The 23,074-nt window shown below is 61.9% G+C and overlaps 3 protein-coding genes across 5 annotated transcripts in view; all 3 read left to right on the top strand.

Annotated features, from left to right (window-relative positions):
• Positions 1-449: 449 nt before the first annotated feature.
• Positions 450-6,386, top strand: LOC309600394 (methanethiol oxidase-like; the record flags this gene model as incomplete). Its single annotated transcript, XM_082332731.1, has 11 exons — positions 450-495; positions 2,054-2,166; positions 2,497-2,682; positions 3,293-3,413; positions 3,634-3,816; positions 4,379-4,557; positions 5,158-5,236; positions 5,338-5,459; positions 5,576-5,668; positions 5,947-6,065; positions 6,224-6,386. Exons 1-11 carry the CDS (start codon positions 489-491, stop codon positions 6,384-6,386), a joined length of 1,365 nt encoding a protein of 454 aa, XP_082188857.1. The 5' UTR covers positions 450-488.
• Positions 6,387-7,714: 1,328 nt separating this feature from the next.
• On the top strand, positions 7,715-12,586 carry RFX5 (regulatory factor X5; the record flags this gene model as incomplete). The annotated part of the gene is given in 11 exon segments (XM_082332881.1): positions 7,715-7,806; positions 8,381-8,511; positions 9,128-9,161; positions 9,573-9,655; positions 9,833-9,958; positions 10,191-10,307; positions 10,668-10,749; positions 11,023-11,224; positions 11,376-11,473; positions 11,605-12,428; positions 12,430-12,586. Coding segments are annotated over 10 exon segments (1,842 nt in total). The 5' UTR covers positions 7,715-7,806; positions 8,381-8,392.
• A 627-nt stretch (positions 12,587-13,213) lies between these two features.
• The window catches only part of PI4KB (phosphatidylinositol 4-kinase beta), a 28,044-nt gene continuing 18,183 nt past the window's right edge, over positions 13,214-23,074 (top strand). For 2 of the 3 annotated variants that reach the window (XM_082333048.1, XM_082333050.1), the window contains exons 1-3: positions 13,230-13,317; positions 13,727-13,845; positions 20,080-21,049. In XM_082333048.1, coding sequence (XP_082189174.1) covers positions 20,108-21,049 — 942 coding nt within the window. In that variant the 5' untranslated portion in view covers positions 13,230-13,317; positions 13,727-13,845; positions 20,080-20,107. Of the gene's footprint in view, positions 13,318-13,726; positions 13,846-20,079; positions 21,050-23,074 lie in introns of all 3 variants that reach the window. The other variant, XM_082333049.1, reaches the window with a different exon arrangement.

The following is a 23,074-nucleotide window of genomic DNA, read 5'->3' as shown; positions in this document are numbered from 1 at the left end:
CCCGCAGAGGCTCCTCCGGGGCGGCAGCCCAGCCATGCCGCCTTTCCTCCTCGCTGCCTCCCCTCCTCCTCCTCCTCCTCCTCGCAGAAGAATCACAAGAGCTCTTGGGGTCTCCTTGAGGCCATGCGAGCCTGGCATTGCCCCTACCCGTGTCGAGCAACCCTTCCTCTCCGCCACAGGGACACGATGGGAGGCAGAGACACGGCTCTGAGCCTTGTACCTTTCTGCACTAGAAATATTTCACTGGCCTTTTTGGCTGCCCGCAGCCCCGGACCTTTCTGGGGGTCATTTGGATGGACGTGGGCATCCTGGTTCACCGCGGACGTTGCCATAGAGTGGGAGCGTGCGCAGCCACTCCGGCGAGCGGTTCCTTCATGAAGAGGGCGTTAAAAGAACTCGCTGCTGTCTGATTTCTGTTTGTTTCTGTTCTTCTCAATGCAGAGAAGTGTGGAGCGTGTGGTCCTGGCTTCGCCTCGCCTCTGGATGCGATGAAAGGCAAGTCTGAAACCCAGGGCAGGCAGGGAAGAGCCCTGCGTTGTCTGTGATTTAGGTGAAGATTAAAACAAGGCTTTCAAGCAGGCATTATCAATTAACTCCATTCTCCGAGGAGGTTCCCAGCAAGTGTTAGGGAAGCGATGGTTTTGCATCCGGCCTGTTCTGAGGCCAAACATCAATTGCATAATGACAGCTTGGTGGCAGAACAAACCTCTTCAGGTTTCACGATGGCTTGGGATGGGTCACAGCCTGCTGCAAAGTCACCTGTGGCTTCCCTGTGCAAAACCAAATGGGATTTTTAAGTTTCCCGGGGCAATTGTATTGCTATAGCCCACACCACCACCACTGGAGCTAAACCTGGGGAGGGAGAGGGGACCGTCCTGATTTTTCATTGCGCTCTGCTTCTGATGGCTGGGATCACAACATGGCAAAACCTCCGTGTATAAAAACCAGCCTCACGGGCTGCTTCCTTACGTGTCTGGACGCTTTGCCTGGGAATCCTTGCTGCATTGCTGAAACAGTAGTGCTCTAATGTGAAGAGACGGATGAATGCATCATTTCTGGCTATCCCTCCCTTAATCCTCTTCTCTAGCGCTTTGCAAACACGTCCTTGAAACCTTACAGAGCTCTGGAGCTTGCTCATGATCTGTGATTCCTACCCCGAAACGGCTTTGACCCAAGAGAACAACAATGGAGAGATGAGTCTTTAAAACATCCCCGTGTGTTGGCAGGGCTGGACAGTGATTTAAGTTAATAGCGAATAGCACAAATCCCACGGACTCTGCTACTCTGGCAAGTTCCCTTGGGAACCTTCTGGTTACTTCAGCGGTGCCGGTAACTCTGGCAGCCCCAAGCTCTTGCATGCAGGCCCCTGGCAGGGCGGGCGCCGAGCGGGCGGCGAGAAGCTCCTCGCTCGCCTTTGGGCACCTCGGGATGAGCTCTGCGGCTGCGTCCGTACCCGGACTCGTGGTGCCACTGCAGCTGCAGGGATGGGATCCCTCGGCGCTGGGCAGCGGCTCTCGAACCCAAGGCTGACCCAGGCACCGTTGTATAAAGCTTTATAAAGGCACCATGTTGCAAAGCCAGCTGTTACCTGTCTCGGATCAAATCCAAAGGTCCCAAATCACCTCTCTGTCTCTCTTTCCCACCGCGCTCTCTTCCTCAGCATTTCCTAAACCAGCTCTTCCCCGCGAGCCCTCGCTTTGGCAGTACTTTACCCTGGCACCACCTCCGCAGTGATACGGAGACTCGGTGGGGTCTGAGTACCCTTGTTTGAGGGCTGGGCTGGGCTCGGGTCCCGGAGCAAAGCCATTTCCCAGCAAAGCTGATCACGCTTGCTATCAGGAGCAGCGCGTGCCCCGCAGGGCAGCCCCCTGCAAACAGAGCCCAGCCTGGTGCCCCTGCTACGGCAGAGAGCTGGAGATCCAGCCACCCCGTACGCACGGGAACGCACCGGCGCCCGGGAGGGAGATCGAGGCTGACCAGAGACTCCTGCAAGGTTTCTGTTCTGTCAAAGGTGGTTTCTGCTGATGCTCATGCAACGTTTCTGTCTTGAAAGGTCCGCGGGAGGAGATTGTGTATGTGCCCTGCATCTACAGGAACACTGGGAGGAAGAAACCCGACTTTCTGGCCACTGTGGATGTCAACCCCAAATCTCCGCACTATTGCCAGGTACCAAACGCTTCATCTCGGTACTAAACTGGCCTGGGAAAGAGCTCGGTGCTTGTCCTCACGCTCCCCAAAGCTGCTGACTCCGTACCGAAGGCTGATGCCTGTCTGCTTCTTCCCAAGGCTCTGAGCCTTCCTGCGCTTACGAAATGCATCTCAAATCCGCCTCCCACCCCGTCCTTAGCATCCCCTGTGCACCATCGCTCCCCGCTGCGGGGTGAGGCGTGCGTGAGGCATCCTGACCCCGTGGCGGGGTCTGCAATGCACCGAGCCCCCCGGTCTGCCTGGGGTCCTGCACCTGGCAGGGGCAAGACCAGGGCTGGGGCTTTGCAGGTGATCCACCGCCTGCCCATGCCCAACCTGGGGGACGAGCTGCACCACTCGGGGTGGAACACCTGCAGCAGCTGCTTCGGGGATGCCACCAAGAAGCGGAACCGCCTGATCCTCCCCAGCTTCATCTCCTCCCGCATCTATGTGGTGGATGTGGGAACCGACCTGCGAGCTCCCAGGCTTTTCAAGGTACCTCGGAGGTGGCGCTGATACCCGTTAAAGGCTAAAGGTCTGGGATCGTGGCTCCTGGCTGTGGGAACAGCTTGGCAAAGAGCCTTCGGGGTACAGCTAAGAGCTCAGCAGGACCCTGATGTCTGGGTGACCGTACGGGAAGGCTGTGGAAGGTGGTTGTTCCCCTGCTGATGTGCAAATACTGAGCTCTCCATCCAGCTCCGTGCAGGAGGGGACCGGGGCATGCGGGGTGCCAGGCACAGTGCTGCCCGTCACGTTCGCAGTCCATGTCTCACCCGCGGTGCGTGTCTCCAAGGGAGCCCCGGGCACCTGCCTGCAGTTTGCCCCACGCCTGGCTGTGCAGCCAGCCTCTCGGGGCGAGCGCAGCAGCCGCCCCGTGTGCCGGCATGCCTGGGGACGCAGGACCATGCACGCTCTGCCCCAGCTCACGCGCCCAGCCCCTCTGCCTGCACGGCAAGTCCCATCTTGAGGTCAGGCAGGAGCTGCCCGGCCGCGCCACGGGGTAACACCGGGCTCGTGAACCCGCATTCAGCGCAGGAACGAACGCCCTCCTCGCCTGGGACAGCCCGGCGCAGAGGAGGCGACAGCGCCTGTGAACTCTCGGCAGGTTGTCAACTCAGAGGACGTCTTCTGGAAGTGCAACCTGGGCTACCCCCACACCTCCCACTGCCTGGGCAGCGGCGAAATCATGATCAGCGCCCTGGGAGACCCGGCCGGCGGCGGGAAAGGTACCCCAGTCCCCACCAGTCTTCCAGGGAGAGGGTGCTGGGACGGGAGGAACAGGCCCCACATCCAGAGCTGTCCTGGAGGCTTTGTCCAGGACTCCCAGCCCGTTCAGCAGCCTGGTCTGCAACGGGTTCATCTGTCTGTCGCTGCTTGTTTTGTAACACGTAAACTGTTAATCCGGATGATTTCCTCACTACTGATGTCGTTTTGTTTCTCCATTAGGCGGATTTATTCTGCTGGATGGAGAGACCTTCGAGATCAAGGGGAACTGGGAGACAGGGGACAAGATCCCCGCAATGGGGTATGACTTCTGGTACCAGCCACGCCATAACGTCCTGATCAGCACTGAATGGGGAATCCCAAAATGCCTGGGATATGGGTTTGACCCAAATGACCTGAAGAAAGGTGAGAACGCTGCTGTTTAAATACTCTGGGAGAGGGATGCTGAGCAGGACTGCGAGAAGGCCAAATTGCAACCTCTTCTGGTGCTAGTGAGAGCTGGCAGTCTAATGGACGTAGATAAAATGGTCCAAGACAGATTGCTTGCAAAATGTATGTCACACCAATTCCCAGAGATCACATGGACTTAAAGAGACGAGCCCAGCCCATTTACTGTGAACACACTTTAGCTGCAAGCACCAGAAGTTCAGCCCAAGACAGTCCATAAACTCTGGGCGTGAGCTGTACCTGGGGCTGGATTTCGGCTGTAGGGATGAAGGATGAAGCCGCCTCTCAGCCCAGCTCCCCCCAGAGGTTACACTGCCCTTCCCAGCCCCGTCCTAGCGAGATGGTCCCTGCTGGATGCCCGTGGCTCTTGCCAAGGCCCAAAGCACCCGGCGCGTGCTGGTGCAGAGACCACGGCGTTGTCCCTGCGGGGACGTAATGGGGCTGAGGACTCGCCCGAACCCGTAGCACATCTCCCCGAGACCCCGCGCCTCGCAGCATCCCCTCTCACCCTCCCTCCCAGGGCGCTACGGACGCCACCTCAACGTGTGGGACTGGACCGCTCACACCTACATCCAGGCCATCGACGTGGGCGAGGACGCGGCCCCCCTGGAGATCCGCTTCCTCCACAACCCCGACGCAGCCGAGGGCTACGTGGGCTGCACCATCAGCAGCGCCATCCACCGCTTCTACAAGACCGAGGTACGCGCTTGCCCAGGGCTGGTGGAAGAGGGGTGCTGCCCCTTGGCTGGACCAGCCGCACGACTCCGCGCAGCGTCCCGCTTCCCGCATCCCCCACCGGCCTCCCAGCCCGGCTCCAGTCCCTCCCGATGCCACGCCACCTCCCCGTGCTGTGCAGCCGCCTCTCTGCACCCAGAATGTGAGCTGGCTTGGGCTTTTCTCAGCAGAGGACTTGTTCTGACTGGCAGCAGTTTAGGCTGAAATGACTTAATTTAAAGGAGATTTATTTACACCTTTGTTGTGGATTTACAACAGCCCAAGCAATATTCTTCTCGGTGTCTGTTGTTGTGCTAATGACGAACTGGGTGAGGAGAGAGAACATCTTTCACCAAACCGGCTCATCTAGCTGGACAATTAGACACGTTTTTGGCCCCAAAGCCCTTCCTCAGGTCCCAGAGCCCATCCTCCCCGTGGCTCTGCAGAGGCAGAGATGGCTGGCAAAGTAGCTGAGCTACAGCCAGGTGGTGCACGCAGCACCCGCCCCGGCATCGGGTCTTATCCTGCCTCTGCCGCGCACGCTGAGCCCCCCCGGGGCCGTGCTCTGTCCCGCACCTCCTGCAGCAGGGAGACTGGGCGGCCGAGAAGGTGATCCAAGTCCCCAGCAAGAAGGTGGAGGGATGGCTCCTCCCGGACATGCCAGGTCAGTGCATCCCCGGGCCGGGTGCCGAGGTGCTCCCCAGCTTCCCCGGGCGCTGCCGGTGCTGCCGCCTCCTTGTGCAGCTCTGTCGTACCCTCCCCAAGGCTTCATCACCGACATCCTCATCTCGCTGGACGACAGGTTCCTGTACTTCAGCAACTGGCTGCACGGAGACATCCGCCAGTACGACATCTCCAACACCCGCAGGCCCAAGCTGGTGGGACAGGTGAGGCTGCAGCAGGCTCCCAGTCGCATCCGACGCTTTTCCTCCATCTCTTGGGGACGGCTGGGATCAGCCCCATCCTCGCTGTCTCGGCCACCCGGACCTTTGGTCTCTTGCAGGTCTTCGTGGGTGGCAGCATCACCAAGGGAGGACCCGTGACCGTGTGCAGGGACGAAGAGCTGCCGAGCCAGCCAGAGCCATTTTTCATCCAGGTGAGCTCGGCCGTCTCCCCAAAATCCCACGGGATCGCCCCCACCATCTGCTCGGTCCCACCTCCGCCTTGAGCGATGCTGGTGGGGGCACGGTGACGGCTCTGCCGCGGAGCACGCCGGGTGGTGGCGGCAAGGCCGGGGAGCCGGTCCTTGGGCTCCTGCTCCGCTGCATCCCGTGGGATGGGCACGGCAGCCCGCACCGCCGGGCTGGGGGAGGCGGAGGCGTCCCCCGGTCCAGCGCGCTCCCGCAGCACGTCTGCTCCTCCGCCCGCTCCCAGGGGACGCGGGTGCAGGGGGGTCCCCAGATGATCCAGCTCAGCCTGGACGGGAAGAGGCTGTACGTCACCACCTCCCTCTACAGCGCCTGGGACAGGCAGTTCTACCCCGACCTCGTCAAGTAAGAGAACTTTGTCAGATAACGAGGGTGTCGTAGGCGCTCGTCAGGCGGGGGCGCGGGCCCTGCGCCTCGGGGACCGCGTTGCGGCAGCTCCTCGGAGGCAGGGACGGCGGGGACGCGCAGCTCCCCCCAGCCTCCCCGCTCTCGCCCCTCCGCAGGGACGGCTCCGTCATGCTGCAGCTGGACGTGGACACGGAGCGGGGCGGCCTGACGGTCAACAGCAGCTTCCTGGTGGATTTCGGGAAGGAGCCCGACGGGCCCTGCCTGGCGCACGAGATCCGCTACCCCGGCGGGGACTGCACCTCCGATATCTGGGTTTAGCCACCCAAAGCCTCTCCGCGCCCCAAAATCCCAGTGCACGAGGCCTTCAGGAGTTTCACGCGCTCAGCAACCCACCGGTGACCCGCGCAGCCCGCGCTTGCTTAAATAAAACCGAGAGGTTGTCCGCAGCAGCCGCAGCAGCAGCAGCCGCAGCTCTCCTCGCCTCCAGTCTTGTTTCGAAGCCGTTTTCAGGAGCCGCAGAACGAACACGCGGCCGAACCAGAGGCACGGCACCGCCAGCCTCGCCCCAGCGGACGGGATTTTCCCGGCGGGAGCGTCTTCTCCCGAAAAAGCAAACCTGGTTCGTGCACCGGGAGCCTCTGGCTCGCACGGACACCGACAGCACAAACACGGGCTGCACGCACGCTGCACGCACGCTGCATGCACACGCTGCGCACACGCTGCACGCACACGCTGCACGCGCGCTGCATGCACGCTGCACACACGCTGCACGCACATGGTGCACACACACTGCACATGCGCTGCACGAACACGCTGCACGCACACGCTGCACACGCACTGCACGCACACGCTGCACACACGCTGCACACGTGCTGCACGAACACGCTGCACACGCGCTGCACGCACACGCTGCACACGCGCTGCACGCACGCTGCACGCACACGCTGCACACGCGCTGCACGCACACGCTGCACACGCGCTGCACACACGCTGCACGCACACGCTGCACACGCGCTGCACACACACGCTGCACACACGCTGCACGCACGCTGCACACGCGCTGCACACACGCTGCACGCACGCGCTGCACACGCGCTGCACACACGCGCTGCATGCACACGCTGCACGCACGCTGCACGCACACGCTGCACGCACGCTGCACGCACACGCTGCACACGCGCTGCACGCGCAGTGCCCGGCACCGACGCCAACGCGTGCCGCGCGCATCAACGCGTCGCACGCATCGCAAACACGCGCTGCGCGCCCACGCTCCGCGCACACGCGCGTGCCGCACGCCCGCACGCTACATGCACGCACACGCCTCGCACACGCGCGCCGCACGCGCACACGTTGCACGCACGCAGGCTCGTTTACACTCGTGGTGCCTCCTCCAGCCCCACCAATCAGAAGCCTGTTACTAGGCAGACTTCAGCTCGCGCGCGGCCACGCAGGAGAGCGACCCCGCTTGTATCCGGGTAGGAAAGCCAGAGCAGCCAATCGCATTAAAGGAAAGCGCAGTATCCGGGCAGACCGGCGGTGCGGCAGCCAATCGGAAAAAAGCGGCCGGCGGGGTCCGCGGGCGCGTCCCGGTGGGGCGCAGCACTTTCGGTTCCTGTTGCGCGCAGGGCAGCGGCACGTGGCGGGGACCGGGCCGGACCGGGGGAACCGGAGGGACCGGGGGAACCGGAGGGACCGGGGGAACGGCCCGGGCCCGGGGCCCGGCTGTAGCCGCCCGCAGGTGGGTGCGGGGCGGGGCGGGGGCGGGCCGGGCCCGGTGCGACCCCAGCCCCGCTCCTCCCCGGCCCCGGGCGCGGCCGTCGCTGTCACCCGGCCCCTCCCCGGCGGCCGGCACCGGTGGGGCTGCGCTGTCACGGAGCCCCCGGCCCCGGGGACCTGCCCGGCTGCTGCCCCCGCCCCGCGCCCCCGGGGGCCGCATCCCGGCCCCGCGGCTGTCGGGGCCCCCTCGGCACCCCCGGCCTGGGCCACACCGGGCCTGCGGGACCGGCCCGACTGGTGCCCTCTGGGCACGCTGGGCCGGGGCCGCTCGCCGGCGGCCCCCAGCACCCCTGGCCCCTGCCCAGGAGCGGGGCACCCGGCGCCGGTCGCCGTCCCTGCTGCTGGAGTCCCCGCTCCGGGGACCCCCGGGGCCATTCCCACGTCCACCGGTGGCCCGCGTCCCGCCGGTTCCCGGCCCTCGCCCCTCGCCGGGCGGCCGGAGGTCAGCCCGCGGGCACCCGCTGGGGCTTTACAACTCCAAAAGGTTTTTCTTCCCTTTTTTTTTAGTTGAATTTTTGGTTTTCCCCTCCCAACAGGAACCAAATGTCATGGCTGACGAAGCGCTGAGCGCCCGAGCTGCCAAAAAGGGAAGTTTGTCGCCCGGCAGCTCCCGGGGCAGCACGACCGAGTCGAGCACGCTGCTGCAGGAGCTGAAGAGCACCATCTCGTAAGGGCAGCGCCCGCTCTTCCCCGGGCAGCTCTTCCAGTTAATCTGACTGTTATCAAATGTGGGCTAATTTAATAAGGTTGATTAATTCGCAGCCCCAGGGACCGAAGGGATAAGCGTTGCGGCGCCTTGCAGCTTCTTGCGTTGGCGCTGGCGCGGCAGAGCGGCACGGCCTCAGGTGTGCCCTGCTCGGCCCCGCGCCGGGCGCTGTACGCAGAGCGCGGCCTGTTTTGGGCGCAGAATGAATGCAGGGGTTCGCGGTAGCACAGACCGGTCTGCCGCGACCCCGAGGGACGTGGTTTCACGCCTGCTCTGCTCTCCGTGGGCTTAGGGCAGAGCACGCAGCTCTGGAGCGGGGGTGTGGGCGCACAGGGAAGCCCGGAGCATGGGGAGAACGGGCTGCGCGGACCCCTGGGTGCGGGCAGCCTTCGGCTCTTGGTGCCCCGGCGTCCCCATCCTGGCGTTGCCGCTCACCGCGGGGCGCGGGTAGGGTCTGGCAGGGCCCGGGGCAGCGCTGTCCTCGGGAGCCCCAGAGAATGGGCGGGTTGAGGGGTGCCCCGGGTGCTGCGGCGCCGTCCTGCTCTGCGCTAACGCCTTTCGTCTCTGTCCCGCACAGCAAATCCGTGCAGAACAAAGTCGACTCCATCCTGGTGAGTGCCTCCGTTGTGCGGAGGGTGCGGGAACCACGCGTCTCCACCTCTCTCCTTTCCCAGCTAAACCGAACCCTGGGTTTTCCCTGATCCCGTTTCCCGTTGGGTCAGGATCCAGCTGCGGGGATTTGCCCCGAGCAGCCCCTGGGTGGTACCCACTCGCCCAGCCCCCTGCGGGCCACCCCTTTCCAGTCCCCTCGAGGGGCAGCTCCTGCGACTTCGCTTGCCCGGTTCCCTCGCGCGCGGGCTGCGTTCGTGCTGGTGAAACGCCCTGGTTTCAGTGCCCCATCCGTTACTGCTGTTGAGAGCGTAACGAGAGCGCTGCCTGCCCCGGCTCTTCTTATTTTGGATCCTTAACCTTTCTTTGTCTCTGGTCCGTTCTCCCCCTCCCTGTGGACCCTTTCACCGTAGCAAGATGTCCAGAAGTTTTCAGACAACGACAAGCTCTACCTCTACCTCCAGCTGCCGTCGGGGCCGAGCCTCGGGGAGAAGAGGTGGGTGCCGGAGCGAGCCGGGGCCGCGTCTGGGAGAGCAGGGGCTGTCAGCGTGGCGGCGGGGGACGCAGATTGCAAGAGGCCAGGAGGGAGATGGCCACGGCTCTGCCTTCTCCTGTCCTGCTTGTGCCGCTTCTCCGCTAATTAAATGTTTGTCTCGGGCTCTCACGGGAGCAGTGGTAGCCTGGACCTGAGCTCGCTGAGCGCGGCCGAGTACATGCACGCCTGCAACTGGATCCGGAACCACCTGGAGGAGCACACGGACACCTGCCTGCCCAAGCAGGACGTCTACGATGCCTACAAGTGAGCGCAGGGGCTGGGCTGGCGCGGGGAGCCTCTCTCCTGGGGCCCGGCTTGTCCGGCGAAGCCCGGCGGGGAGGTCGGTTCGGAGGGCCGGGAGCGCCTGGGTTGTTTTGGGAATGGCGCTGCCCAGCCCCGGGCTCTTGACGCGAGCCCCGGCGGTGGGGAGGAGCGGCTGCGTCCGGAGGGCGGCGAGGAGGGCTCGACGGCTTTAACCTGCAGCTCCCCCCCGCAGGCGATACTGCGATAACCTCTGCTGTCGCCCCCTGAGCGCCGCCAATTTCGGCAAGATCATCCGGGAGATCTTCCCAAACATCAAAGCCCGAAGGCTGGGAGGCCGAGGACAGTCGAAATATCCTTCCGCGTGCCCGGCTGGCCAGGGGGGCCCGGGGAGCGGCGGGGCTGGGGCGACAGCCGCTGCTCCTCCGTTTTTTCCCATTTATAGGTCTGTGCGCGAGGTGGTATTGTGTAGCTTCTGGGAGGGCCTGGTTCCTGGTTTTTCGGCTGCTGAAGGTTCAGCTCGGTTGTCTGAGAGGGGCTTGGAGCTGCCCTGTCCTTGCCGTACCCTCGGGGCAGCCTGGGGGGAGCTCGTGGCGGGCAGGGGGCCGGCTGCTGTCACAAGCCCATCGCAAGCCCCGCGGCCGCTCCCCTTTGAGTTGTAACCTGTCGCGGCCGCGTTCGTGTGACAGCGAAACGCCTTAACCCTGCAAACGTACTGCTACAGCGGGATCCGGAGGAAGACGGTGGTCAGCCTGCCGCCCCTGCCCAGCCTGGACCTCAAAGTGACGGAGACCGTAAGTCCTCTGCTGCCTCCGCGGCTTGGCTTTCGCTGTCCTTTTGGCGGGGTAGCGAACCTCCTCGCTCGTTAGATCTGACGAAGGCAGGGGGTGGAGGCACGGCCTCCCTGGGAGCAGGTTCTGCTCTGTCCCCTGAGCCTCCCCAAGGGTGGATGAGGACCCGCGCGCCCGGGCAGGCTTGTGACCTGCCGGGGCGTCGGGATCGGGCCCTGTTCGCAGCCGGGGCGTCCTGTCCCGCGCCGTGGGGCTCACGGCTTCTCCCGCCGGCAGCAGTCGGAGCTGACGGACCTGGTGCAGTCCTACAACAGCGAGGTGATGGAGGCGGCCTGCGCCCTGACCTGCGACTGGGCCGAGAAGATCCTCAAACGCTCCTTCAACAACATCGTGGAGGTGGCCCAGTTCCTCATCCAGCAGCACATCATCAGCTCCCGCTCGGCCCGCGCCGACCTGGTCATGGCCATGGTGGTCTCAGGTGGGTGGGGTGGAGCCCCCCAAGGGGCACAGCGGGTTTGGGAGATGGGGTCCCCCCGAGATGCAGTGTCCCCTCCAGCTGCCCACGGCCTGGCTGAGCGCAGAGGTGCCAGGGGCCGGTCCCCCCTTCGTCACCTTCTGCGCACCCACAGAGAGCACGGAGAAGATCCACCGCGAGAGTCGGACCCCGTCGGCGGCGAAGAAGAACGGCCTGGACGCCTCCGAGAGCGGCGACAGGAGCCAGGGGCAGGTGAGACCCCGCCGGAGCTGGGTGGGGAGCCGGGCCCCCCGGGTCCCCCTCTCAGCATGGGGGGCACGCTCGGGCAGGCAGCCCGGCTCCACCCTGGTGTCCCCCCTGCCAACACCTCCCTCTGTCTGCAGATCAAGAAGGAGAGCGGCCCCAAGCCCCCCGTCCCGCCGCGGCCTGAGAAGAAGAAGCCCCCGGAGCCCCCCAAGGCGGCCAGCAGCCCCCAGGTGAACGCCCTGGTCGCCCGCCTGCCCCTGCTCCTGCCCCGCATCCCGCCGGGGGAGCGACCGACAGTGCCCGGTGCCGCGGCCGTCCGCTCCTTCCCTCCCGTCCTGGCACCCAAAATCACAGCCGCCCCCCTGGGGGGCACGGTCAAGGTGGCCCTGCCGCTGCCGGTGGGCACGGCCTCCCCCTCCCTGCCCCTGGGGCTGGCCCCGGGGGCCAACGCGGCGGCGGGGCTGCTGAGCCAGCAAGCCGCCGTCCCCGTCCTCAACGTGCTGCTGCCCGGCGTGGGCGTCCCCACGGCCGAGAGCCCCGCCAACCCCCGGAGCGCGGGGGGCGGCGAGGGTCCCGGCCCCCAGGACTCGCAGCGCCCCAAGGCCACCAAGCGTCCCCCGGAGCCGGCCGGTGACTCCGCCGTCCCGCAGAAGCGGCGACGCGGGCGGCCGCGGAAGAGGCCGGAGGAGGGGGGCGCGGGGTCCCCGGGGGAGACGACGGAGCTTTGCCGCGGGGCGGCTCCGGCTGCCGATGGCGGCGGCTCTCCCAGCGGTGGCAGTGCCACCAGCCCCCTCGGGGACAGCCCGGCCGGGGGCTCCCTGCCCACCCAGGTCAGCGTCATCCAGGACGGCAGGACCGGCGCCAAGGTCGCCGACAGCCGCGAGCTGGCACCGGAGGAGGAGGCGGCGCGGCGGAGCCCGGGCGACGCCGGGGCTGCGGGGGGCTCCTGCGCCCCCCGGGAGGAGGGGGGGGCCCCCCCCCCAGCGCCATGGACAGACGCAGGCAGGGCCCGATCCTGCTGCTGCCGCCTCCCAGCACGCGGACGCGTCCCCCCGTGCCCCCGCGCCCCGGGGGGGCTCGCCGGGGCGGGCAGGGCTCTGCGCCCACCCTCGCACTTAGGGGCCGCTGCCCCCCCGCCCGGGACCCTGCCCTGCGCCCCGACATTAAAAGCCAAGCACTCTGTCCGTCCGTCTGTCCTGTCTGTGGCCCGTGGCCGGTTGGCAGCGGCGGGGGGGGGGGCACCGGTGCCCGGGGTGGGCCCGGTGCTGGCTTGGGTGGGTGAAGCCGCGGGTGGCACCGAGCCGCGGTGGCCGCCAGCCGGGGGACGCGGGCCCGTGGCCGGGGGCGCTCGTGGGCTCGGGCCCGGGGGGGACGCGGAGCCCGGCCTCGCTCTCCGCTCTCCGCTCCGGCCGCGCCGCCCCCCGGTGCCTGAGACGGCGGGGGCGATTTTCAACCAAAAACCGGCGGTTTTGGCCAGCGCCGCGGCCGCGGCCCCGAGGGGCGCCAGGCCCCGCCCCCTCCGCGCACGCCCCGCCCCCGAGGCCAGGCCCCGCCCCCGAGGCCAGACCCCGCCCCCTCCGCGCACGCCCCGCCCCCGGGGCCAGGCCCCGCCCCCTCCGCGCACGCCCCGAGGCCAGGCCCCGCCCCTCCGCCGCACCGGTGCCGCCGGGCCGGCAGGGGGCGCTCGCGGGCGGCCAGGCCCTCCCGCTCCCTCAGCCCCGTCAGGCGGCGCCGCGGGCAGCCCGGGCCGCCGGGGCCTGCGCCTGCCCCCGCCGCTCCGCCGGCCCGGCCCGCTCCGCTCCGCCCCGCCCCGCCCCGCCCCGGCCCGGCCCGGCCCCGGCCCCGCGCAGGTGAGCGCCGCTCCGCCGCACCGGGAACCCCCCGCGGCCTTCCCCGGCCCCCCCGCGGCCTCCCCCGGGCCCCCGCCCTGCCCCGCCGGCCCGGGCCGCGGCGGCCCCACCGGGCAGGCGGCTGGGGGTCTCTCGGGTCGGTTTTGCGGCCCCTCCGGGAGGCTCAGTGGCCGGGCCTGGCCCGCGCCCCTTCCCGGGCAGCCGCCGTCGCCTCCCCCGCCCGGGCCGGGCCCCTGAGGCTGCGTGGGGGCAGAGCGGGGCTGGCCGGGGCCTCCGCCGCCTCCCCCGGGCTCGCCAGCCCCGCCGGTGGCCCGGCGGCCCGGCGGCCGGGGCTTTGCGGGCCAGGAGCGCCTCGTCGCGCAGGAAAATCATCTTCTCCCCCCTTTTTTTTTCCCCCTCCCTCCCCCAGCAGCAGCCGATCGCCCCCGGAGCCCCGCGGAGCCGCTGCCCAGGATGAGCCGCCTGCGCTGCCCCGTGCCTCGGCATCCCAGACCGGAGACGCGGCCGTGCGGGACGGGATTGCACCAGGTACCGCTGCTTGTCCTTATCCTTCTCCTTATCCTTATCCTTCCAGGGGACGCCAGCTCTGCCGGCCGCCTTCCCTAAACCCCGCTGCGCCGGCGGGGAGGACGCCAGCCTCTCCGGCTTCGGTGCTGGCCTGAAAGCGCGTCCCCCCTCAGGGATGCAGCTGGGCTCCTGGCGCAGCCCGGCTGGATGAGTGTCGCAAAGCCCCGTTAAGAGACTCTTTGAGCTGATTTTCTCCATGCCGTGCGACTGTCGTTTCTGACTGGGCTTTGCCAGCCCCCCCGGAGCCATCTGGTGCCCCTCGCGCTTTGTAATTGCCTAAAATATCTACTTAGAGACCGGAGATGTTATGTAACGCGCTCGGTCGGTGGGCTGCTGAGCAGCGGTTCTTCAAGATACGCGTGTTCGCCGTGGTTAGTAATCTGCCGATGCTTTTTTTCCCCCCTGAAACTTCCGCTTCAAGTTGATAGTAACTTTAGGCATGATAAATAATAAGAATATTTAATCGCTGCCTTCGCTATCCCCTACTTCTCTTTAAGCTGCGGTGAAACTTTGAGAAGCAGGGTGGGGAAGTAGGTGGGTACGGCTCTGCGTGGAAACGCTGGTTTCCAGCCCTTTCGCCCAGCGCTGGCTGGAAGAGCAGAGGCTTTTCAGTGCCTCTGAGGTTTTGAACTCCCCTTGGGGACTTCATCGCGCTCTGTGTGAACCGGCGGCCGCGTCGGAGGCTGCCCTTGACTCGTGTGAATGCCGAGGGATCTGCTCCGGCAGAGTCAGCCCCAGGCCTGGGGCTCAACCTGCAGTCTCTGCTCAGCAGAGATAATAGCCTCTGACTTCTTGCCTGGCAATCTGAGTGGGATTTCGGTCTGTGCCACGGTCGTGCGCTCCTTAAATCACAGCTGATTTGTCATCACGCAGTTCGGGCTTCGCGCTTGGGTCGGCGGCAGAAGAGCTGCTCTTGGAGTCCAAGCTGGGGATGCAGGCTCCTGCCTTCTCTCCTTCCATTTTAAGTCTCAGCTAGACAGCTTATTTCAAGTCACGCTTTAGATAAAGGCTCAGACATGACTGTGGGTAACAACAGCGACTTGAAGTCGTGAATTTACATATATAAACGAGTGTGGGAACGTTCAGGCGCAAAGTACCTTGTGATCACTGGGAGGAGGAAACTTCCCATGGTGGCTGTGCCAGCACGGCTTGCTTAAGGGTTTGGTGTGCTTGGAAACAGGTTGCTGGGATGGAAGGGTTTGTCCTCGCTTGCTCGGGGATGGTAATTAATGCTCAGCAGGGGCGGAGAGGTGCGAGGGAAGAGGACAAAAGGTTGGATGTGTTTGTGTGAGTAACGTGTGTCGGATGAGCCGCCGCTGTGGTATGCGTGGAGTGGGTTTGCAAAGGGCTTCCTCCCCGAAGCGACGCCTGTTGCGACAAAAGCCGCCTTTTCCAAAGGGCTGGGGCGCTTCTCAGAGGTGAGAGAGATTTTAGCACTCCTGCAATTTTATTTTATTTTTTTTTTTAAGTGGGGAAGTTAATTTATAAGCAAATCTCTGGATTGACCTCCTTCCCGTGGGGCTGTGTCATTTGCGGAGGAGGGAGGAGCGAAGGAAGCGCTGGCGGTGCGGTTCTGGGGCTGGCGGGCTGCGGCTGTCCCTCTCCCCGGCGCCTCGGTCCCCTCTGCAGCCCAGGAGCCATCGCTCCACAGCAGGGGAGGCGGAATGGCTTCCTAGGAAAGATGCCACAAAGACAAATTATAAATAGTTTTCTGTGGATGAGCATTCGGAGTAGGGAGTTAGAGGCGTCTCTCCCTGACGGAGCCAAGAGGCTGAGGAGCGTTGGGAGCTGTTCTTTAATGTGTTATGTAGTTTGTCCTCCTCCTGCTGCGTTTCCTGCAGCGTGGCTTTTATTTTATTCCGAATTTAGGGGCGAGTCATTGCTCTGCTTGTGCGAGCCCCAGGGTTATTGGTGTTTTGGACACACAGGCTTGGCTGAACACAACTTGGCACTAGGATGCGGAGTCCTTCCAGTGAGAGCATCCCGGCGAGGCCGAGCCTCCAAGCAGAGCCTCCTGCGTCCCATCCCACCAGAGGAGCCAAGCGGTGCCGTGCTGTCACCCAGCCGGTGAGCCCCGCCGCTGGGCTGGGGACCGGGATGGGTTTTAGGAGCCGCGTGGTGCGGAGCTAAGCTGCGAGCGAGCTCGGGCCGCCTCCAGCAGTTGCTTTAGCTGATGCTGTTTCTTCTAGCAGAGCGTTGCTCGTAGCCTGCTGTTTTGTTGAGAAAACTGCTGGCCCGCTGTGTCGGGGCTTTGACGTGCTGGAGGCCCCGATTCAGCCGAGAGGAGCTGCGCTTGTCCTGTGTCCCAAGGAAAGGCTCTCAAAGGCCGCTCCCTGCCTGACACGGGGCGGTTGCGTTGGATGGAGGAGCCCACCCTGCCTGGCTGCGCTGCCAGTGATCGCTCAGTCTCTGGCTCCGGGCTTCCCGTTGTCCTTTTCCCTGAAAATTCACCTTTTTTGCTTTCCCTCTGCTCTTTGCTCCGTGGTGTGCGTCCTTTGAGAGGGAAGCGGTGCTGCTCTGTGGGAGAAAAGTCCCACAGCAGTGCCCTCGTGCATCAGCGTAGGTTTATGGGCAGAGTTTGTCCTCGGGGGATGCCTGAAACCTGACATTTTACATTTTTTTGAGGCGGACTGAGACCTATGTGCTGCGCAGGAGTTGAATCTGCTTCAGCCAAGTGTGAAAACGGGCGGGAGCCCCTCTCTGTCGGTGCCGAGTCTCTCTGGAAGGGGATTTCGGACTTGCAAGAGGGCGCAGCGTCCCCCAGGAAGAATTATTTGTCCTCGCTTCAGTGGTGCTCACAGCACGCTGCCCCTCTCCCCCACGCGAGCTGAGTCAGTCACAGTCCCTTCGTGCCTCAGTTTCCCCAGCCTCTAAGCTATCACCTAATAAGTTGCACGGAGTCGCTCTGCGTGCAGCGGGCCTGGAGGGGCTCTCCGAGGAGCAGGGGCTCTCCCCTTAGCGTAGTGCGGGGCGCTGACAGCGCACCCTCCTCCAGCGCTGCTTTGATGTTTTCTGCCCCCGTCCTGACTCCTGTGGCCTTCCCGAAGGCACAGCAAGATGTCGAAGGCCGTCAGTGCTGAGCAAAACAAAAAGTAATGCAGCGTAATAGAGACCAGATGTCTTGGTGAGGCTTCATCCTGTCCCCCTGGTTGTTTGCCAGGGCTAATATTTCTTATTCAAGTCAGGCAAGAGTGAGACTTTGGTTTGGTTTTTTTTTTTCCCCCTGTAAAGCCACAGCTCTGTTCCCGTAGATCTCCCTCTGCTTTTGTCCCTTCCTGAAGGACCTGTGCTCTCGAATCGCTGCACCGACACGCGGCTGCTTCGTGGGTAGTTTCTGTGCTAATAGGGGCTTCCCTTTATTTCGTATTTAATCACCGACTTCAGGGCCGTTCCACCAGAGAGAAACTTGGCCCGTTATGGCTGTGGGTGGAGGATGAACCACATGAATTCAGCTCAGCCTGTTTTCCAGACTGGATTGCTTCATTGTGTGCAGCTGATGGGGTTTTTATCCCTGTTGAGACCAGCGATCTGGAATAGGGGAGCTATGCTGAGCCTCGAGAGGTAAATAGTGCGTTGTGATACGTTTAACGAATGGTGATGTGAATCACAGAAAAATGCGGAGAGGTGCAGGAGGCGGGGAGTGAATTCCCTCGCTGGGATTTTAGGGAGCGCTAGGAGCAGAGACGTGGCCTTGGCAGGCTCCGAACAGCCCCATTGCTGGGATGTCACCAAAGAAGGCGGCTGTGTAAGTGTCGGGGGGGCTGAAGAGCAAAATAATAATAATAATAAAAAAGCAATGCACGGATTTCAAAGCCGTGCCTGCGGTGCAGAGGTAACCCTGCAGGCCCGTGGGTGGATTTATCTTGCGCAGTTCCTTAATCCAAGTTTAACCCACTCAGCAGTCGTGAGCTCTGGCCGGCCGTCTCCTCTCCGGTGCGGGGCCGCTCCGGGCCTGGCTGGCCGGGTGAAGGTGGTGAAGGGATCGGGGAGTTTGGGCTGGCTGCGGGAGCGGCTCTGCTCGCAGTGACTGCGCTGTGCGACGCGGGCGCCTCGGCATCATCGGGATACCTTGCGTGAGTAGGTCAGGCTGGATCCAGCCTCTCCCGCGGACATGCAGGTGGTTTAAGGTCCAGAATTTCAGCGTGTGCTGTCATGCTGCACCGGGCTTCTCCTGTGTGCCTCATGTTTACAGGGAGGGAGGTTTAACGGGATCCTACATGCTTTTTCTCCCTCTACAGCCTGGCAAGGAGGATGTCAAAAGCATTTCCCTGCATCGGATAAACTAGTCCGGGCTGGGAAAGCCCTCTGCAGGGCCACCCGGGATCGCAGGTACTTCTGCACCCGCCGTGTGGCCGCAGAGCCGTGTCTGGGACTCTGGCAGATGCCACCGCTAATTTTTTTTATTATTTTACCAGTTTGTCATCCCGGTTGTCTTGATGCAAATGTTTGAAGGAGCCCAGAAGTGCTGGCGCGAGCAAAGCTCTGGGCGACTCTTCCTTGGACCTGGCTCCGCTCTGTGCCTCTTCAAATCCCGCCTTGCCGAGTTATGCCAAAGGATCTCTTTTTTGCCGGTGTGCTGTTAATTTAAAAATGAGATCGTCTGGGCTTTTGTGGGGCAAGGCTGGGCTCACTAAGAAGGAAAAACAACTTCCTTCGGCTTGCAGGGTCTTTAGGATCTAATGACCACAAATATTTGAAGCATGCGGGATTTGTACCGAAGGGAATGGCAAGCACAGAGGAAAACGTTGTGTGTTGCTGCCTTGCGGATGGGGTGAAAGATGCTATTCATATCGGTTCAGACTGCTGAACTTTGGTCAGGCTTTTTTCACCTCGGAGTTAGAGCTTAAGTGCTTTGGAAACAAGAGGAGGAAACTGGTCTTTGGGAAGTGACACTTGCATCTGGACACACCGACCCCGTTTTTACTCGCTTGGAATATTTAGAAAGAAATGTCGTGGGTTTCCTCACCCCTTTCTCCGGTGTCAGGAGCTGTAATCACTTATAAAAATAAACAGATAAAACAAGGTCATTAAATTAGCGGGGAAATACCTCGTTACAAGAACCCGCCAGCGCAGCTTCTGTGGTCAAAACAGGGGCTGGGGGTCGTTGGGGGAACAGACAGGCAGAAAATGGTTCAGTGAACTTCTTTTCCAAAGACAGTAATTTTTTCCACCGTGCTGGATGTGAAAAGCAGGAGGGAACTGGCAATCTGCTTGCAGCGCTTAACATTTGTAAAAGGCATTGTGCCCTTCTGCTGATCACGAGCTGTCTTGTTGTAGCGTATAAGCAATAAAGGGAAGCAGTCAGAGCCGCAGTAATGATGTTAGATTGAATAGAGTGCCTTATTTTATTTTTAGAGGACGATTTCACTTGGCACTGGCCGCCTTTATTCTTGCCGGTTATCCATAGAGATGCACCGCTGCTCTTTTTATCGAGATGGGAAACCAGAAAGTGTGTTCAGTCCCTCATTTATCTTATTTTTAAAACGTAATTAAGTGCTAATCATTGGCGAGGATACATAATCTGGGCATTGGTGTCTGGACTTTGAAAACAGGGACCTTGTCGCAACAAGCATGGTTCTTGCGCCGGCTCTCTGCTCACCCATTGCCAGCACCGGCGGGGGATTTCACCGTCAAAGCGCCGCGTATCGCTGTCGCCCTCCGTCCTGGAGGGGCGTTAAATGAGCAAAAGCTGAGCACGGGGGATAAACTTCATCTTCTCTAGCAAGAAGGAGAGCCCTGGGTCCGCCCAGCCTGTGGCACTCTACTCCCAAGCGTTGCAGAATGCCTTTGGGGTGGAGAGCATAAAGCAACCTGGTTATTTCCCCCCCTTTCTCATTTTGGCTTGCTCAATTTTTTTATCGTCATGGTAACAGGGAAATTTTGTGTAATGGCTGATAGATGCTTACAGCTCTCTTTCAAGTCTGAGTGGAAGGGGCACCAAGAAGACCTTTAAAACCCAACGTGACCAGCTTGGCGTGGCGCTGGCCCGGCCTAACGTTGCCTGCGTTGGCTTGGGGCGCCTTCCCTCTCTAGGCAAAGGCTTTCAGAAAAGGTTTGCACCAGCCCTCATCTCGGCTCTCGTTTCCCTTGAAGCATATCCCAGTGTGGATTCCTGTTTTCCCATCTTCAGGCCAGAAGCAGGTCTCCTCCACAGATTGTGTCCCTGACTCTTCTTTTGTCTTGTTTCCCTTTCAGCTTTGAAGTGTGCAGACCCGCCACTGCTATGGGAGACTCTGTTGTAGACCCAGCCCGAGGGACAGGCTTGGACCAGGCACCCGGCTCAGCGCCCCAAGGGAATGGCGGGACGTCTCTCAGCGTCATCACAGAAGGTGTCGGGGAGCTGGCGGTCATCGACCCCGAGGTGGCAAAGAAAGCCTGCGAAGAGGTCCTGGAGAAGGTCAAGTTGATGCACAGCGTCTCCTCCGACAGCTTAACAAAACCAGCCGATGGCAGCGAGGCAGAGCGCACCCCACGGACCGCGGTGGATTTGGTCAACGGAGACATCGGGGAGGGCTGTGAAATCAAGTGCTTGGATGATCCGCCCGGCACGGCCTCTAAGATCCAGGAGGAGGACGAGACCGCGGCCAACACGGTGAAAACAGCGCGGAAGCGGCAGAAGAATAACTCTGCTAAGCAGTCCTGGCTCCTCCGGCTCTTTGAATCCAAACTCTTTGATATCTCCATGGCCATTTCATACTTGTACAATTCAAAGGAACCTGGTGTGCAGGCTTACATTGGGAATAGGTTGTTCTGCTTTAGGAACGAAGAAGTGGACTTCTACCTACCACAGCTGCTGAACATGTACATTCATATGGACGAGGACGTGGGAGATGCGATCAAGCCCTACATCGTGCACCGCTGCCGGCAGAGCATCAACTTCTCCCTGCAGTGTGCCCTGCTGCTGGGTGCCTACTCCTCGGACATGCACATCTCCACTCAGCGACACTCCCGCGGGACCAAGCTGCGGAAACTCATCCTCTCGGACGAGTTGAAGCCAGCTTACAAGAAGAGGGAGCTGCCGTCGCTGAGCCCAGCGCCCGACATGGGGCTGTCTCCTTCCAAAAGGACTCACCAGCGGTCCAAGTCGGACGCCACCGTTACCATCAGCCTGAGCAGCAATCTGAAGCGCACAGCCAGCAATCCCAAAGTCGAGAGCGAGGAAGAGGTAATGTCGGGGCCCTCCAAGGCTCAGCCTGCCGGGGAAGGGGCGCCTCTCGGGCTGTGCTCGTGCGGTCGGTTCTCATCTCATAGCTCCTCCTTTATTGCAGGGGTTTTTTAATCCTAGTTCCTGCAAATGATTGAAGTTTTGATTCCTGTGTCTGTAAGCAAACTGACACTCACCGGTGGGTCGCCCTTGAGGATGCTGGGGCTGCAGGGGGGGAGTTTTCTTGGTGTGAGGGGAAGGGAGGACATTAGATGGCTTTAAGATAAGGCAGAAAGCTGGGTCAGGAGGACCGAGTCGCTCCCTACACTGCTGAATTCCCACACAATTTGGGCAGCTCGGCCGGTCTCTCTGTTTTGCAATCTGCAGCCATCTGATTGCTGTTGGAAATCCGATTTCCTCTTTGTCCCGACTTGTTCAGATTTAGCAACGATGAGGTTTATTCGCAGGCAGCAAAGGCCCTGGGCAACGGAGAGCTGGGAGCAGGAGAGCAGATAAACCCGTCAGCTCCGGCGTCCCAGTGCCCTGGCCAAAACGAGCCTCTGGTGCGCACGCCCTTCTGGCTGCAGGGCCGAGAGCTGCAGCTGTGCGGTTTGTCTGCGGCTGCTGCCCTGTGCCGAGCTCTCCTTTGGATTTCTCCTTTTGGACTTCACAGGTCCAAGCCAGCCGAAAGCCAGGCTTTCCCTGCTGGAGGGGCTGGGCTGTGCGGAGGGGACGCTTCCCGTTTCCAGGGTTGGGCACTAATGCGCTTTAATGCCAAAGCAAACGCAATTAAAGAGGTGAACTCGGGCATATGCGTGTTACGTGTCTTCCAAACCCAAATAGCTCCCGTGGACTCTGCGGTGTTTATTTTTAAGTGTCAAAAAGTTATCGGCACAAAGTTGTTTTGGTGCTGAGCTGCTGTGTCGGTGCACACTGTGAGACTGCGCTTGCTGGAGAGTGAGTGTTTTTGCTGGAGCGGGATTTCTCCCAAAGAAAATGCAGATTATTCATTTCACACATCTGCTGACACAGAGACTTATGGAGCAAAAGGATGAGCAGTATCCTTGGTAGTGGGGATGCAAGGCTGGGGGGAAAAGAGCTGGAAATGGGAATTTTTTATTTTGCTGCTTTGTTTCGAAGGGCTGATGGTTTTTAGCATGAGCATCAGCCTGAGATGGTGAGAAATACAGGGCTGAGATGAGGATGCCGAGTGGGAGAGGAGGACGGAGGAGGTGAGCTGGTGCTAAATGCAGATTTTATGAGCGGTGCTAACCAAATCGGAGAAAAGCAATGCCTCTTCCCCTGCCCCGACTCACGAAGTTGAAATACTCCCCGGGGAGGTGGATCACCTCTCCAGCGGGGATGGCTCAGCAGGCTGGGAAACGGCTGGTAAAACTCGGTACCAAAGGTCCGGTCCCGGCGAGGCTTCGGCAGCCGTTCAGATCAGCCAGGCTCCACGCAGCTCCTTTTCTGGGTCATCCCTGTGCCTCGTGTGGATGAGACCTTGAAAGCCGACTTCCCCGTGGCTCCGTCTAGACATTCGAGATCTCGTGACTCTTTTCGTAACGGTGGAGTATGTCTTGGCTTTCCTGCCTTGCCTGAGATTCCCCCTGTCCCTCAGCTCCACGCTGGGCTGTAAATCGTTGGAAGGGGCTGCGTGGTCTCCTGCCTGATCGCCAGACGTGGGGAAGGCTCCTTTGGATAAGGATTTGAAGGAGGTTTCGGAGGCGTGAAGCAGCAGTCATCCGGGTTGGTTTCAAGTTAAAACCACCCTGTCCTACTCCCTGCGGTTCTGGGGCGAAAACCCAGCTGCGAGCCGGGGTCGCGGTGTTTGCCGATGGGTAGATGAATCTTTCATGTCTCTGCCCGTCGGCTGCTCGGTGGAAAACAACCGGCTGATGAAGAGCAGGGCGCGTCGAGATCTCTCTGCTCACGCTGGCTGCAGCTGCTTGAATAATGGAAACCGAAGCTTTACATAAATGATAGATGAAAGCAGCGCTGCGAAGTTTCTCTTGGCAATGTGTGAAATGTATTTTGATCCAGAGG

This window comes from Platalea leucorodia (assembly GCF_965183815.1).
Source record: "Platalea leucorodia genome assembly, chromosome: 24".
Classification (NCBI taxonomy): Eukaryota; Metazoa; Chordata; class Aves; order Pelecaniformes; family Threskiornithidae; genus Platalea; species Platalea leucorodia.
This window is presented reverse-complemented; position numbering and strand designations above follow the sequence as displayed.